The sequence below is a fragment of the Lathamus discolor genome, chromosome 3 (assembly GCF_037157495.1).
Source record: "Lathamus discolor isolate bLatDis1 chromosome 3, bLatDis1.hap1, whole genome shotgun sequence".
NCBI classification, from domain to species: Eukaryota; Metazoa; Chordata; class Aves; order Psittaciformes; family Psittacidae; genus Lathamus; species Lathamus discolor.
The window spans coordinates 23,570,902-23,589,084 of NC_088886.1; the positions used below are offsets into that span (position 1 = coordinate 23,570,902).

At 44.1% G+C, this 18,183-nt stretch overlaps 1 protein-coding gene across 3 annotated transcripts in view; it reads right to left on the minus strand.

Annotated features, from left to right (window-relative positions):
- The window catches only part of RASAL2 (RAS protein activator like 2), a 185,663-nt gene extending 169,486 nt beyond the window's left edge, over positions 1–16,177 (minus strand). For all 3 annotated transcript variants that reach the window (XM_065674108.1, XM_065674107.1, XM_065674106.1), the window contains exon 1: positions 15,948–16,177. In XM_065674108.1, the coding sequence (XP_065530180.1) occupies positions 15,948–16,113 (166 nt within the window). In that variant the 5' untranslated portion in view covers positions 16,114–16,177. The remainder of the gene's footprint in view (positions 1–15,947) is intronic.
- Between the last annotated feature and the right edge of the window lie 2,006 nt (positions 16,178–18,183).

The following is an 18,183-nucleotide window of genomic DNA, read 5'->3' on the forward strand; positions in this document are numbered from 1 at the left end:
AATACGCTGTTTGGGCTGTACTTCTGAAACAGAGGAAATAGTGCTTAGGAGTCTATAGCAGGAGTATCACAGACAAAGATTAATTGCTAAAAACAACTAGCTACATACAAAACATATAAGAAACTAGAAAATGCAGGAGAAATTGTTTTTCCTGCTACCCTCAGAAGTAACACTTGGGCACAGTGCTCCTCCAGCAGCAATTCCCCAGAGCTCTGCAGGGAGCTTCCACTGCTCTTGATCCAAAGACCAGGCAAATGCAAACAGCAGCTCACATTAAACTGCCAGATATGAAAAGATGAGAAGCCTCAAAGTGAAGCCCAGAGGCAGTGTTTCAAATTGAATCCTCCTGCCAAGCCAGTGAGCCTGGTGGTGAGGCCTCACCAGGCACTGTGAAGCACCACCTCCTCCTCCAGGCCTTTCATATTGAGTTTGGAATAGCAAGGTGTATCCCGGAGTTGACTTTGACCTCCAAGGCTTGCTCTGCTTCATCCCCAGGACTCTGCAAGTACGGCTTCCCTGAGATTGCACATAACACTACTGCATCTGGTACATACTCCGGTTTTTATAAAGCTCAAAGAATTAGAAGAAGCAATAATAAGTTGTTTTCCACCTCACCATACAAAACACAAGCTCCTTCACCACAACTAAAAGGCAACTCCCTACTCACAAGCCTGTTCTTCATTGAGAAACCTGAAAAGCATAAGGGTTTTGCATTTTATTTTTACACTCTCGGCAAGGAAAGCCAAAGAGCTTGCAGGTTTGAGATGGAGGATTATCACTGGTTTTGCGGCGTCCTAAGATAACATTTGTACCATTCCTTTAAGTTTCCATGTTAAATCCTCTAGCTAGAAACACAGCATAAGGACATTTTTACATCATTTTGACAGAAAGGTAGTTCATCTTGTTTCTAAACTGTTTGAAAGCATATCCTTCCACCTGCGTATTATGCTCAACATACAAGAAGTGGGGAAAAAGACATTTCTGTCCCCTGGCAAATCCTGAACATATCACCCAGCAGCAGCATATACTTCAGTGTACCCCCATTTATCCAGGGTCTGTGTCGGCACTTTCGCCACCGTAAGAAGCCAGGGGACAATCTGTTTTAGAGGCTATAACATGAACTGAAACATTTGGTATTAGTGTAATGCAGATGCAATTGTAATTCTAATAAAGTCATTTATTGGAGCTACTAAGTGCAGCTGTTCTTCCCGAACTGTACCAGGAGCAGCAAGACGAAACTGAGGGGTGAGGCAAAGAAACCAAGTGGGAAAATGAAATAAATCATTTGGAAAACAGCTGGATGGTAAAAATGGTCAGCCCTTAGGCTGAAGAGCTACTCTAGATCCTGCTGCTCTACATTACCATTAGCTTCAATCTAATTGCTGTCTGGGTAAGTAAACTACATTTTAAATGATAGATTTAAATTAATCTGCAGTTATTTCCAAAGATCAGCTGTCACTGGAATAACACCCTTGCCAGAGAATCAGAAGCAGAGATGCTCAAAGTCTTACAAGGCAAAAAGGTTTTTTCCCCTGGAGGTGCTGTGATTTCTTAAACAAAGTTTATTGAGACTTCCTTCCTGGCATGAATAACTCATGTGCCTTGTTATTCTTAATATGAGAGGGACACAATTAGGAACAGAACAGGAGATAACTCTTCAATTTTCAAAGTTCCTTCTAATTTAGTCTACATTTGTATGGGGGAAGAGGAGGAAAATCACTCTCCCCCATCTGTTGTCAAAGGAAAATTCAACAAACCATACAGCCACATTTCAATCCTAAACCAGCAGCATTCAGATTGCAATACGGGTTTCAAGAATACAAAAGGGGAAAAAATGCAGAGGAATAATACCCACTATAGCTCGATAGAATATTAAGGAGATTGCAGATTGTCAGAGCTCTGGAACTGGGTGCTAATAATTCATCAGAGCTCCTGCTCAGCTTTTGAGCAACAAAATGTATCTGCACGTGTTGTGGAATAGATTTGCATTCATTGTTTCCTATCTGCTGATGAAAGGTGGGATTAAAAAACAAAGTATAAGCCTTAGTAGCTTTCCCTCATGGGTGCCACCTGCCCTACCGGGTATTGCAACCACAGAAAAAAAGATCCTAAAAAACTTCAAACCACTAAAAGCTTTTACATGCCATGCCTCTGGACTCACACGGCCTTTATACTGAGCTTGCTTCCAACAGAAACAGCACCACCACCCTTTCAGCCAATATCCTGCTGGCAAGGAATGTGGAGAAATAGCTGGCCTATCCAGCAATCTACTGGGTAGCACAGCTTGCCACCAAACTGCAGCTGGCATTCACACCATTTGCCAAATTCTTCATTTTCTCACCACTCACACACAGTTAATTTAACCTCAGAACCCTGGTGATAGTCAGCCCAGTACCCTAGGTTTGCCTTTTGAGGCAAGCGACTCAAACGCAGCTACTTCTAGCTGTACTTTTAGCCCCTCAGATTCTTCCAGCACACCTACAAGCATACCTCCACCTCACATTCATAACAACACGCATACCCATGTCCACTTAAACATGATACAAGGCAACAAGGAAGGGAAGTGAGGATTCCTACTTGCAACAGTTGACTACAAGAACTTTCTCCTCAAGTGCATCACTGGTGAACATTTCTTACTAATTTAAAGTGTTCATTCATCTTCTGCTAAAGGTTTTCCTAAGGGGGTTAGGGACACTGCATACCCAACACCAGTGGAGAGAACACAAGTTCACTTCCAGATCATAATGGGAGCTGGGCGTCACCTTTGTTGAAATTCCTTTGACATGTACACACACAAAGACTGTTTCCCTCATGGTTTTCTTTGCTGTTCCAAGCAATAACCACAGCTACAATTAACTGCATGCTCCTTTTATAACACACAGCAAAGAAAAAATTGATCTGGCTACTTTTTGCTGGAAACCAAAAAGCCATCAAGGTTCCAGGAAAATGACTGTTGTGGATTTTTTCTTTCGGGTAACCAGTGTTTACACCAAAATGACACCCGAGTGAAATGGTGCGGGGGGGGGGGGGGGGGGGGGGGAAAGCAGCAAGTCTTATGAGATGATGATTACAAATGGTGAGCTATGTCCACTTTGTAAAATTACAGAAGTGAACTATTTTTTCCAGCGATATGTAATACCTTGAGGTATTAATCCCTCCATAAAACTTAGCTAAATGATATGTATTTGCTGAAAACTGCACATCTGCATCACATTAACCGGTTTTTAAGTGGCCCCACAAATAAGTAAGCACATACCTCATGCCCCAGATAAAAAGCAAAAGCACCACTGATTGAAGAAAGATACAGCTAAGCCTTGAACTGAATCACCTCCAGTGGAAATTACAGAAACAAAAAACCAAAAACCAGGAAGAGCAATGCAAAGGAAGAATACCCCAGAATAAGTAAAGGAGTAAGAACTGGGATGTCTCTTCCTCTAGCTGTGCAAATGCTTAAGTAATAAGCACATGATTTATGGCTGGCCCCTTTTAAGGACAAGAGGCCAATGCAATGCCCTTAGAGTCACAGGGCCAACCAATTCAGTCATGAGTAATGAGAGCTCCAAGGAAATACAGGCATTTCCTTCCCTCATTCTCCAAACACCCACCTCCAGGGTCTCAAAATTATTAGCAACAGAGTTTAGTAAGGAAAGTACCTTAGGATCAGTGGCGTCATCTACCCTGGGAGTAAGTGGAAGGCCACTCAGGCAGGTCCAAGTTTCCACCTACCAGTATTAGAAACTGGCTAGCGAGCTTCCAATATTTCTCATGGAAAGCACTTCCTTTTGGAAGGGAATGAAAAAAGCAACCTTAAAGTGATGAAAGTAGGTCACCAAGAAGCCACATCAATAAAGTCTGAAAACAAAATTGGGAGGGATACTATAGCAGCTATAGAATTGAATGGTTATTATAAATGGGCATCAAAAGTACAGCTAGAACATTTCAGCTAGTAAGCCATTCCATGGATGAAATACAAGTACACAGTAAGTGATATACTACAGCTTTTCTTTTGTAAGTCTCTTACAAAGTTTTGAACATAATTGCATATTTTTTTTAGACTGAACTTATGATAACCCTTCTAAACTCCATCAACAAAAACAGCAATCTTGACAGCAAAGATACATGTTTTTAGATATCAACATCACCGTCTCACCACAATTTTTATTTAAGATTCATCTCAATGTTACCTTAGAGCCATCTAGGTACAGATTGATCTGTAAAGAGATGCAGTGGTTACGTTCTGCAGCTACACAGACGTGTCACCAAGAGGTCTCATGACCTGGACAGCAGTGGATACCTCTGCTAATCCTGCAGAGCCAGCTACCCAAGGCTGTCAGCCTGAACACACAGAAAACTAGAATCCATCAGTCCACTCACCTTTTCTCCTAAGATGTTAGTGAAACATCAAAGCTAATGTAACCCACAACAAGCAGTTTCTCAGCAGGGAAGAAGTAGGTCAATTTAATTCTTGGCACCTGTTTATAGGAGTACCTACCCACTCATATGGGAAACTACCTTAACTCCCAATAAAGCGCTTGCTGTGTCCTAGGCTAATCTGGTTTCAAACCCATTCCAAGAAGAAAGTCAGACCATTCCAAGGAAAACAGTTACTGTCTCCTGATAATAACAGCTATTGCACTTCAAATTCTTCATATAGACAGGGCTTATAATACATATTATTAAAAAATGTTCAAATTGGAATATAAGACTAAGGAGATAACCTCCTTCTAGTTGCTCATGGATAATTCACAGTTGCTTACTGGCCCCTATATGTAAAAATTATACAGGACTGCCTGCCTTCTCCCCAGCATCTGGTAAAAAGTGCAATAAGCTATTAAACCCAAATGACCAAAATGTACAATTTGAGATAACTGGCCTAACACCCCAGTGAAATCAGGATCCAGATAACTTTGAGACACAAGGCTTCAGGTGAATGTTGCTCTTGCGCAAAACATATATATGTCATTGAAAGCCACACTTCATTTTCAGAGTTCCTTATTTTCACCATTTCCTATTTTCACCATTTCCTATCTTTTAACACAGAAAAAGCAATGCATTCTGACAAAGAAATAGCAGAAAGCAAGTTGTGCCAGTACAGGGAAGATTAATGCCTTTTCACACAACTTAGCAATTTAACTATTATTACTGCATTCCTCTCAATTTTTTTTTTCCACCAAAGCGTCAGACGTATTTTCATTTTTACAGCATGTAAAGTCCCCCTTTACAGCACTGGGTTGGAATGAAAAAATATTTGTTTCCTTCTTATTATCCATCCTTTCTCCCACACATTCATCATTTTGGTGAACAGAGGCTGTTTACTTAACATTCCTGACTTTCCTATTAGCAAGTCCGTTCCACTCTCCCCATCCCCCTACCCCCCCCCCCCCCAAAAAAAAAAAAAACCAACAAAAACCTCAGAGCGGAAAATGCTTAACTTCCGTCTATAAAACTTGTCTAGGCTGACAAAGAAAAAGCTTCTTTTTTCCTTAATTTGATTTAATGGTTATAATGATTTAATGGTTATAAATTCAGACATTAGCAATGACTGGAATCAAAATGAGGACAGTTGAGTTTGAAATGGCTTCAGTTCACACTGCTCTGCCACGACTTACAGATCTTGATGGGAAGAACTGCAGGGGCTTCTTTAAGCAGAGGAGTCACCAGCCAAGGGCACGTGAAAGAAAACTGACATAAATATTTATGGCAAGATCATAAAACTTTTTTGCTACCTTTCTATATGGGACATAAAACTCATTACCTCCAAGTTTAGCTTGAAAACTTCAGTGGGAAAGGCCTTAGCTAATGGAAGGAGTTAAGGAAGAACCCCATGAAATTCATCCAACAGTATAATCAATCACCCCACACCTTACTGACATCCCAGGCAAGTGCTGCCAAGGAGCAGGAGAGAAAGAGACCTCATAAGCCTCTACCATCTAGAAGATAAATCCTCTTCAATCAGGTTTAAAAAAATGTTGATTTTTCTACTTTTATTTTTTTTTTATTATTTTAAACACCACATCCTTTTGCCATAGCTCTCTATTTCTCTTTTGGTGATATCCTTCTTTTTCCTGTTATCTTATTTTGCAGGAGACCTATCAACTACCCATCATCCTGAGCAAAAAAAAAAAAAAGGAAAATAATTACAAATGCATACCTCAAAACAGCAAGTGCTCAGATTTATTTGAAGAGGAAGTCTAATGATTTCCTAGCAAGGGTGAGCACACAGTGCTTTTGGTGCATGATGTACATGTTCCAATATACTCAAGCTAGGAAACTCAGCAAAAGCAGCAGCTTGTCTGTACAGCCTGAGGTATAACCTCATAATGTAAATAAACATCTTCTCAGGAAGCTTTTTGTCTCTTCTTCTTTCCTACTGCCTGGAACACACTGTATGCCTGCACATCAAGATAAAGTCCTAACTAATATGGAAAACTGCTACAGATCAGTCAACTGCTGGCAAAGCCAACAAAACCGTATTATACAGTGGCACAGGGTCGCAAATGCCATGGAAAGGATGTTAGAGATTCATGTGGTTTAATCACTGCTCTGTGGTTTCCCACTCTCAATCTGGGTTATATTTTCCTCCCCCAGTCTACAGTGAAGAGTTACCTACTTGGAAATAACGATATAGCCAAATACCTGGCACTGTCCACAAATTCAGAGAAGTCAACTGGTGCCAGGTATCCAAACCCCTTCATACTAGCAGTCCAGCCTACTATCACTGTAACGAGACAAGTTTATTACATTTTGAAGGTCAACAAAACTTCACCTGTGTTTTGGGGGGTTTTTCTTTGGGGGATGGGAGTGAGTAAAGACATAACCACCTTAATGACAATTCCCCTCTGAGAGCATCTTGCCCCACTGACCTACAGATCTGACAGCTAATAGGGTATTTGAGAGGATTATTAATAGTCACAAGAGGATCCAAGTAAAGTAGCAGGCTTAAAGGTATCCCAAACGTGAAGCAGTGCAACTCAAAGTATGCAAGCAAAGCACAGCAGATGTCTCAGGAGATCCGAGTTCCGTTGCCAAGTTTCTTGTATGTCCTTGGGCGAGTTATCTGACCTACTTGTGCCTTGTTTCTTCACCTTCCCAGCTCACAGCAGCACTTTCAAATAAAACCGTTAATGCTTTGGATGCACTCCCACAGCAAGGCAATGAATGGTGCAAGTAAGTGAAACCAATCCTTCTTTTACCCCAATGGACAGCAAAGCAGTCACCATTTGTCATGTCAAAAGGGTATGCAAAACAGAAGCAAAGTGATCATTTCATTCCCTAATGACAATTAAGGACTGGATTCCACCTTCCCAGCCACAGCTGCTTTCCACACATTTTCCTCAAAAACCCACGCTACACATTGTGCTGACTAGCACAGCATCTGTACCCTATCTTGTTGAGACCGGTATCAGTGCACTAAAGAGTCAGCTAAATGAGGGTGTGAATTACCTCTGCTTATCTCAAGCCAATCCAGTGACTCAAGTAATGAGAAACTGAAGAAAGCAAGCAGGCTTTTAACTCTATCTGCCATACAAGAGTATGGAAAGACCATGGAAAAGAAGTCCCTCCAGAAGTACCAATCTTATCTGTATTTACTCCAAACCCTGACTGGCAAAAGATGGGTTTCCTAAGGAGAAAAATGCAGTTACACTGCTATATTCCACATAGTCACTTTAAGTTCTTCTGTAAAGGATATAAAAAAAAATTGATATGACAAATATCTAGGCTTCCCAACTTATTCAGCCTGAACACAAACACTGCTATTCTAGAGCTGTGGAACATCGGTCCTCTCCTAAGAGAGCTTGAAGCTGTCAGAGGTGCCAGTTGGCTCACTGCTCATAGCCCCGCACACCCCTGCTACCTACAGGAAGAACATTTCCTCCCTTCCTTTCTCATTTCCACGCCACTAAATACCTTGCAACTGATAAAATGACAAAGCTAGAGGTGCTGCATGCAGGCAGTGCAAACAACTTCTCATCTGGCAAGATAACGCTCTCTCCAGTGCTGGCCAACCCAAAAGTGCTCTGCTGGCTACCAGGCCTACACAAAACCATCACTAGCAGGAGGGAAGGGGAAGCACATCTCCAGACCTGCATTCCTCAAGGATTAAGCTTTGTCTAGAATACTGCTAAATTGTCTTTCATCCCTTCATGCCAAAACAACCCTAAAACCACTCCTGACACAAAATGTCTTCTCCCGAAGGCCTGGATCATTATGGTGGGCATATATTTGTCACATGTGGATAAAATCTACAGAAAATGTTTCCTAGTTAGTTTCTCTCTCCTTGTCAGAAAACATGTCAAATTCCAAGTTATCATCCTCTTTTCCAATATCCTGCCTCCTAGTACCTTGCTTAAATTCCCTGCTACTAGAGTATAGAAAGCTCTCTCAGAATTAATGCTACAGTACCTACAGTACTAGGCCCATCTGAAAGATTTTTCTCTGCTTTTTTCACACCATCCAGATTAGGAAAGGGACCAATGTGAAGAAATTCTACTGAATGTTTTGGACTGTTACATAAAGGCCTAACACTGGGAGGGATTAAGTCTGAAAGATGGGTGATCATTTTTAGTCACAGGTTCCTAAACACTTCTCTTCCTCACACCACAGTACTGACTTCCACTCCCACACATCCTTGGAAGCAAGGACTGACTACACACAGTCCTGTCCCATCTCCTGATACTCTACCTTGTAATCCTCCACCCACTTCTAAATACATTTACCATTTTTCATCTTTGTTATTTCCTTTCTTCTCTGGTCTACACTACAGATTCCAAAAGGCAAGCAAAGCAGCCTGTCTGTAAGACACCAAGCACATCCACAGTGCAATAGTGTGTAAATAAAATTATCTTAACACACAAGAAGCTGAGTATTTTCAATTAAGCCACTAACGTCCAAGAATGCAGACCTAGCACTACAGGAAGCAAAAAGGTGCCTGCAAGTTTTAATCAAGCCAACAACTAACAGAGAAGCATACGCATTCTTATGCAAATCTACACCAGAAGCATTGCACATCTGCTGAAATGGGTGTCGTTTTCCCACAGTTTGCAGAATTAATGTGTTTAACTAAGTGCCTGCCAGTGCTTGCAATATAAGAGCTATTTTTTGAAAGAGGGTATTCCCAGCTGAAAAAAATTAAAAGGTTGTGTGTGTATGTACATATATATATAAAATAAAAATCCCTTTAGATAATACAGGATCTGAATCCATGACTTGGTTTCACATTTACTTAAGTGCAAAGACCCCCTTCACCTCCAAGAGCTAATTACTCACAGTACTCCAACTTGCTTTATAATTAAAAATAATCCTGATTCTTGGAGAAGAGCCTTTCTACAGTTTTGTGACCTTTTGAAACCCCATTAAAGAGAATTAATACATGTTATTCCCTCCTGATCACTTTTATAAAGGCTTTCTGAGATCCAGGCGGGGAGGTGTGGGGAGGTGTGTGGGGGGATGTGGGGGGGTGTGTGTGCGTGCATGCGTGTGTGTGTCAAAACACACAAAGGACTTTGTGAGAACTTCACAAACCAAAATGCAGTAATTTTTTCACTTGGTTACTTTCCTTGCAGATACAAATTGTATTTCCATGATCACTATGTGACTCTACAGGGGATTTTGAAAGAATTCAGATGAGAGCTTAACTCTATGACCTTGAGGCTAAAAAGGCATTTATGCCAGAAAACGCTGAAATATCAGCTATTTTTTTATAAAAATCTATAAATATCAGTTGAAAGGAACCCATGATCTCATGGTAAGTCAATGGGTCACAGTTATGCTCCTCTTATCTTCTCTTTTTCTCCTACTGTTTAAAAATAGGAAACAGCACCACATGAAAATGCTCGGCCAGAGATAAATCGTGTGACTGAAATACAGGAGTCAGGAAACTGGTGTTTCAAAATAATGTCATCCTCATTTTCCCGAACACACTCTAGTATTGTTGATGCCTTCAAATATTTAAGTGACTTAATAAATTAGTAACCTAGGCAACATCTGCAACAACACAGCCAGCTGAAAAAGCCTAGCTAAAAACTCCTAAAAAAATTTACATAAACAATTTTGATATAAATTAACATCAATGTTCCTTAAAAAGAGGAAGGGTGAGCAGTTTTTAACGTCAAAGGGATAATTCTGCCACAAAATTTGGGAGTAAAGCAACCAAGAAGAAAACAGGCTATATCCAGCCCTCAGCTGCACTCCAAATCACTGTTGCAAATACACAAGAAAGTTAGCAGAGATTCAATAGCCGCAGTAGCACAGAGACCCGTAATTCACACTTATAACAATTCCCTGCTTTCAAGAAGAGCTATCAGAGGAGCTATCATACAGCAGGTATGAGCAGATCACCTGTAAGAGCACTTCAGTCATATCTTTTGATACTCCCTGGAATATCAAGGGAAGCAGTATCTCTGTCCACAGTATAGTTGCCCATTTTTAATCTGTAATAAATGCAGTGACTTAGAACCTTATTTTTTATTAAGCTTTTTCTTTTACAATGGGGCACCAACTGGAAATCTTTATTTATGACCTCAACAAAATGAAAAAAGCTTTATGCCTCCATTATTTAACATTTGTACCTTACACTGCAGCGGTACCTGAAGGCCATGATAAGGTCAGATATCACTACAGGAGGCATTGTCCAAATACACAGGAAATGACATTTCCTGGCCCAACAAGGTTTATCTTCCAAGCCTGTTTTTGCACCAACTTTCTAGGCGAGTTAAAAGTAAGCCTATTGATCAGAAGGGAAAGAAAGGCTCATAAACACTGACCTTCTCTACTTGCCAATACAAGTCTGGCTGCACAGACAGGCTGTGCAGCTCTTCAGCTCCCTCTCAGCTTTCCAAGGGTCTCATCCACATCTTCAGCTTATCTCTTCATAACAGCAAACAATCTCCTACAAGGAATCGTGGCTCTGCACACACTCATAAACACGGCATTATACAAAACCCTGCCCAGCTACACTATCTGCATACATCTCAATGAGAAGAAAACCCTCTACTGCTATAACAGCCACCTCCCAAATATCAGACTGTCCCACCATTTCAACTTGTTATGAGAGTTTTTTCAGTTTGTACATAAAATACACTCTTTCTACCTAACCCTTGTTATAAAGCCTCCAGATTACTTTCTATTTGAGCTTCTGCAGATGGGCGATAATGTTCCTAAGTGGTGAGGACGCTATCCAATATCCCCCAGCCTGGTTAGGGCAGCATCGGGCGGCCTCAGCAGCTCCTGCATCACCGCAATGAAGATGCCGCCACCTGGTGGGATCTCCACCGGCCCGGGTGGAGGCCGGGAGGGCGGGCTGGGCTCCGGGGAAGTGACACTGCCCCCCAGGGAGGGTCGCGGCTCACACTCACCATCCTCGCCTGGACACCTCGGAAAGAGCTGGCCAGCAGCATGAGCATGGCTGAGAGGATTTGAAGACAACGACAAGGTGCTACCAATGACTGCTGGTGCACATCTAAGGCAAGATGCTTTGGAAATGGGTAATTTTTGCATTTTTAGGTACGACTGAAAGCAGTAGAAAAAGATAAGAAAAAAAACAACCAACCAAACAAACAAACAAAAAAACCCCCACCATAAACCAACCAAAATCGCTAGGTATCAAGCTACTTACAAAACCATAGTAGCAAGGCAGGCTGTAAAGAACCATAAAACTCCAAGAAGAGAGTTGGAGTCTTCAACAGAAGAGCTGAGCAAGGTAGACAATGGATTGCTGGAATGGATAATTCACGGGAATTAGGCTTTTGAACTGAATTTCACATGATTAGGAGATGCTTCTTTTCAGTGCTTGAGCCATAGCTATTTTTTAATATCCGTGTGACACTGTACATTACCATGGCTTCAGTCCCGAGCACGAGTCTAATATTTTCTGAGGGCCAATACTTAAAAGCCTGAAACTCAGGTTTAAGGCAGCCAAGAGCCATTTCTGTCTGGTTACACAGTGTCTAGGGCTTTTTCTAGAGTCAGAGCCATTGAAGCTCTTGTCTGTAGATCAATTTCCATGAAAAAGCATGGAGCCATTCAAGCCTGTATTTGAAGAGCCTTCTCTCTGCCAGGAGGATGGGGGTGAGGAGGCTTATTTTGGCAGTGAGAAATGCCTCCAGACCTGCCGCAGGATTAGAGGACAAGGTGATGAAAATGTCCATGTCCGATCTGCACGCCAGTTTGTACAGCCACTATCATCTTTTAGCACCACTGCTAAAAGAGAAAGACATTTCCTAGTCCAGATAAGGCCCCAGAGAAACAATGTCTATTTGCAGGATGAACATTCAAGAACACTCTTCCCCCTGCTATTTTCTACATACTTCACCAACTCCCGTTTTGAAATAGCGCATGAGTGTCAGCAGTGAGCTTAAAGCAAGCACATTAGAAATTAATTTGACAACCACTTAACAGAAGTTTACAACCTGTTTAGACGCACACTGTAAGTCAGGCAAAATCCGATTCTAACCCCATCACATGCAACATTTAACACCAATGCTGCAATGCTAGCTTTGCAATTCACTGCTACAAAATCCATGGATGTTCAGTCAGCTACACCAGGCAATATAATTGCTCCATTTTCACACTTAGCACTGAGAATGCTATAAATTCAGTTATTCCACTGCCGCCTCCTCCCAAAATCTGTTTCAAAGAGCAGAGAAAGAGACCTTGAAACACTGATGGATGCTTTCAAACGTCAGTCAGTTATCTCTCGTACAGAGGATAAAAAAATTATAGCCTTAGTCCAGGCAAGACACCTCTTCCCTCCTACCCATTGCACATATACAAGTCTGAAAGGAAACCATTATCCAGAACACATGTTGATACACATTTCACAGAAACATTAGTTGTGTGTCAAAACCAGTTCTTGGAAATATCATCTAACAACACTCACATGATTTGTGTTTCACGAGCAATTAAACCTATTGCTCCAACAAGCAAATTTGCTGTTGCCGTTCACTATTCAAACATCAGGTTACAGGAAACCACTTGTGCTACAAACTTCGTCCTTTGGTAAGGAAATCGTATTTCCATGGTTTGATGACATCCTTGCTAATTCACTCAACCAGAAGCTGACAAACCAGAATGAAAAATCCGCACTTGAACTACTGCAGCTAACGCAGGAAATGCAAAAATAGTCAGACTATGATTTAGATCTCATAGTGAAGTCAGACAAGACCTCAGTGTCACATTGAAATCACATCCCAGACATTGTAAAGTCCTACTGTATTCACATCACTGTCATACTGCTGGCAAGCCACGTAGACCAGTAATGATGGTACGGTACTACTAAATTCTTTTCTCTGTGCTTACAGACATAGTATTACAGGCTGTACAGCCAGACCAGCTCCCTCATGCCAGTAATTACCTCCTTGGATACGGACAAAGTGGACAGCACACCATTGCAGAACAGAGATGCACAGTAATAAACAGTCATCTTCAAGCAGCTGCTGAACTTCTTTTCTTTAAAATAAGTTTCCACTGCCCAAGACACTTTTCAGTCACCTTTCATTTGGAACAACTCCCTGACACAGCAATCCATGCTCATAAAGACATGTGGAAAAGAAATGCCATGACATCAAAAGCTGCTTTTCTTGCCCTGATAGAAAAGGCTTCTCCACTTCTCATGTGCTAGATATTCCTTCCCTCCCCCAGCCATTCATGGTCAAATAATTAGTGTTAGTGTACTCATTGTTTATCAGACAATACAGACAATAATGCTAAGCTTTCTGCTCCTGTTTTCTTTCACCATGCTGCTGTGGTTCCTCAAACAACTGTGCAAGGCTTTACTTTTAATCCTATAAATAACACTTGTCACTCATAGGTTTGTAACCCATATTTAGTTGTGCACAAACATGGCACAGATTCAGCTTGATTCATTGTCCTCAAACTTCTCCAGATGTGTTCATGGAAGAAAAAAAGGCTAATAATCAGGAGGAAATAAACAAATACTAGCTAATCTGATTGCAATTTCATAGGGAAGAGAGAAGACATCAGATTCTTTATGAGGGAGAGAGATAATGATTTGTTTTTAAACACAGACTAGGAATAATTAGTTATTGTCCTTGGGCTACGAGATGTATTTTTACTTGCTTGAAGTCTATGCTGATTTTTATAGCCTGTGAGCTAGCTGCTCTGTCACAGGAAATTTTTTCCTTTATCTACACATTAGTGTCAGGCTACAAACACATCACAACACATGACTTTATCAACAAGCAATGTTTTTCACTGTGGCTTATTTTGAAACCACATTCCTGCTTCCACTCATACAAGGTACATCCTTGGGTAACAATCAGATAGGCTGGTGCCAGACATCCTCTTCTTGAGTACATTCTCATTTTACCTTTGGAAAGTATTCTAAACAAACAAACAAACAAACAAACATTTTGGAGGCAATCTGCTCTCTTTGGAGCTCTCCTTGACAACAGCAGAGATATTTTTTTTTTTTTAGAAGATTGCATCTTCTAGCAGCATTAGGCCGAGAGTAACATAAGCAAGCCATGCAAGAAGCAGGCAAGCTAGACAGGGCGGAAACTACTAAAATTCCCAAACTTCTATTACAATTAATTGTGTTAAGTACAACTTTGCTCATTGATGCACCAGGCAGAAAGTAGACAGACAACCTCGTCCCAGTGCACCAGCTTTTCAAGCTTCCAAAATAAACACAAAGGTCTTTGAACAGACTCTGCTCTCCAGAAAACCTGCAGTCTGATCTTCCTCATTTGATATGTGCGAAGGCTAGCACTGGTGGTACTCACAATAATTAACTGCCTTCAGCCAAGAAATCCAGCAGAGTTCTTGTAGATAAGTTATTTATGCCACCTTTCTGTTTCAGGAATACTGCAGCCAGTAACAGATCAGTGCTATGGGTAACAGAGCCCCATTTGCTCCTAGTTTTACAAGTCAGGGAAAACCTGGACAATCTCTTTGGGGTTCAGGGCAGGGAAGGAAGGTGACAGGGAGAACCAGCAGCATGACAGGATCTAATGTAAAAAAGTACCAATAAAAGAAAATGGGTTTTCACAGGTTGCCCACAGTATTAGACAATAGTAACATAGTAACTGCACGTGCAAACACCACAACCGCTGCCTTTTGGAGGATGGACCATCAAATCTGCTACAGAAGGGAAAACAAGCTACTGTCTGCAATGATCTTCACTCTGAACCATGGGAGTAATTATTGTCAGATTACCAAGACAAGCAAGAGGAAAAGACAAGGAAAAGATAAAACAGAATTCCCACTATTTAGGTGCTGATCGAGAGATTAAGCCTGACTGCATTTCAGTTGGGAGCCTAAACAAACCAGAGACCCAGTCACATAAATCAAACTAATTTTAAAAGGTTACATACCAGGGAGTTTGAGAAAGAAGGGGAAACAACACCGGCTCCTGTACACTGGCCAGACTGCGAAAGATTTTAACATCCGTTTTATAAATAAGAAAGGTGCCAATTTAACACGCACCAGTAAGTCTGGGGCGACGGGACCCGCCGTATCAGCACCTCCCAGGCCTTTAGTACCTCATTAATACTAATCAGAGCCGGGGCTGGCAGGCGGCAAGCGTGCACTCGCATCCTGTACTTGACTCCCGGCCACACAAAAGGTTGGGACGCGGCTCCCCGCCTGTGACACCGCAGCATCCCCCGCGGGTGCGGGCTCGGGCAGCCTCCAAGCGGGGCACCCTGCACCTCAGCAGGGCTGGGGCGGCCCACGGCAAGGCGCGGGGGGCGGCTGAACGCGGGGTTCCTGTCGCCGGGAAAAGGGCGGGGGAATGTGGGGGTGTTAAAGCCCGGAGGAACTGGGAGCCTCGGCAGCAGGGAATAAAGGAAAGCAGAAAGAAGTTCGGGCCAGGAAGTTTTCCGCCGCTCCTCACTTCCAACCTGCCGCCGCAGCCGGCAACGGGCCCGGCCCACCCCCCCCGCCCGGCCCTGCGTGGGGCGCGGGCCCGCCCCCCCGGCGCCCCGTACCATAGACGCGGACCCATCCCTGTTGCTGGCAGACCGACTCCAGCAGGACGCGGTCCAGCACGCCTCCCGCCGCCGCGTCCAGCTCCTCCGAACCCAGCTCCGGCTCCGAGAACGCCTCCGCCGCCCAGGCCGCCGGCTCGCCCGCCGCTGCGGGGGGCGCCTCCATGCTGAGGGAGGGGGGACAAGGAGGCGCCGCCGCCCGCCCGCCGCTGCACCCCGGCCGCGCCTCGCTCCGCTGCGCCTCGCCTCAGAGAGCGGCGCGGCGCGGCTCCATCCCTCCCTCCCTCCCTTCCCCGCCCCCCCGGCCCCACCGCCCCCTGCGTCAGCGCGGGAGGAGGCGGCGGCCGCGGCCCGCCCGCTCCAGCACCCGGCGGCGGCCGCGCCGCGCCCTCAGCACCCCGGGAGAGCAGGCGCGAGCAGTGGCGGGCCGAGCGCCCGCGCGGACGGGGCAGGCGGCGGACGGCAGGGCTCGGCCAGGCCAGAGCAATCGGCCGCTGAGGCAGCGAGCCGGGACCCCCCTGCCCGGGGGGAAAGCGGGGAGGTGGGAGATGGCGGGCGGTGCGCGGCCGGCAGCGCCCTTTCATACCGCTTCGTGCCCCACTGTGCGGCGCCGGCAGCGCTCTTCCCCGGTCCCCGCATCGCACTCCCGCCCGTAACCACTACACATGGGGGCTTCCCGCAGCGGCCCCCGGGGGGTTTCATGCCGGTTCCCCTCCGGCTCCGCGCAGGCCGGTCCGGCAGCCGCAGCGCCGGTGCCCGCCCTCCGGTTCGCGTCCCCGGGGGGAGCCAGCGTGGCCGGGGCGGTGGGAAGGGGCTGGGAGTGCAGTTCGTGGCTCTGCGGAAGTGTCCCAAAGAAGTGCAGATCGGCGGAGAAGGGCGCCGGGCTCTGCGGGGGAATGGCCACATGCGTCTCGCAGCGGCCCTTCCTGCGGCTAGCTGACAGCGAGGCAGGAAAGCGAACGGGTTTGGTCTCAAAAAGCAGTAAGAGATGGGGTTTCCCTTTTGTTAGCGTTCACATTGCACTTCAGAGCATGCCTAATCGAGGCTGCTAAATCTTTCATGCGCTTACACGGTTTGCCTCTTTCAGGTAGGGAAGGAGGAGGTTTGCTGCAGAGGAAGGAGGACAACTGGTTGATTAAGTTCATTTCAGCCAGGGGATTTGCAGGTGGTGTGGTCTGAATGCTTATTTACCGAGCTGCCCGAGTACCGGGTTTTAGCTTTCTATTCTTTATTTTTCCGTTTGGTGAAGTTCCTAATTCTTAAGGTACATGTTCTTTACCAACCCAGAATAAAATCTGTGAACACAGCGTGCATCCCAGTGTCTTTTAAATCATGGCGTTATAACTTGAAATTTAAGGGAGGCTGAATGAAGGGGTTCAGGTTGCTTAGGGTTCCTTCCCTGTAATCTCTTGCTCTGAGTTCGTGCCTGTCCATGATCAATATGAGCAGGATAAAATCATCCAAGCTTGTAGATTCAGTGATTATCTCCATTAGCGCGGGCTGTGTCTCTGTACACAACTTCTGCATCAGTACAAAGGTGCTAACAGTTTTTTCCTTACTGAAATAGCAGTTGAATTAGCGCAGCCCTACAGCAGTTACACTGCCATAAAGTTGCTTTAAACTAGATACAGTTCCCCCCTTCCTACCCATGCTGTATGTCACCTTGTTCTGTTTTGCACTACAGCAGAATAAGAGGGTTCACACGGTGTGTTATTGCAGCTCTGTTGAACAGCAATAACTTCCCTCTGAAAGGGCCGTACTCAAAGCTCTGCATCTTGACAGGTTGCAATCAGCTGCCTAAACCTGAGGTCTTAAGAGTTCCCAAAAGTTCCTCGTGGGACCTGAGGCCTTGCAAAGTATCAGTAGATGATGCCCTCCTGATTCAAGTATAGTGGAGAACCTTCATATTTGTATGGTTGCATCCATGATGGAAAACACATCACCTATTTCAAAGGAGGAAAAAAGTCCTGCCAACCCTATGATTAATTGATGAAACCTCATTTCCTGTGTGTTTCTGTCTCATGCTTGACTGAGAGCTTGACCTGAATCTTGCCCTACAATTGGGTCATTCTCTACCAAGTCTGGAGCCCTGTTTTCTGAAGCGGGATGAGTTAGCTGCAGTTCTTCCATTGTATGGTGCGAATATGCACCCTGCTGTGATTTCCAAGCTGAGTTTGAAAACAAAGAAACGTCCTTCTTCAAAACCTTTGGTTGGTTCACGATTTGCAGAACCAGC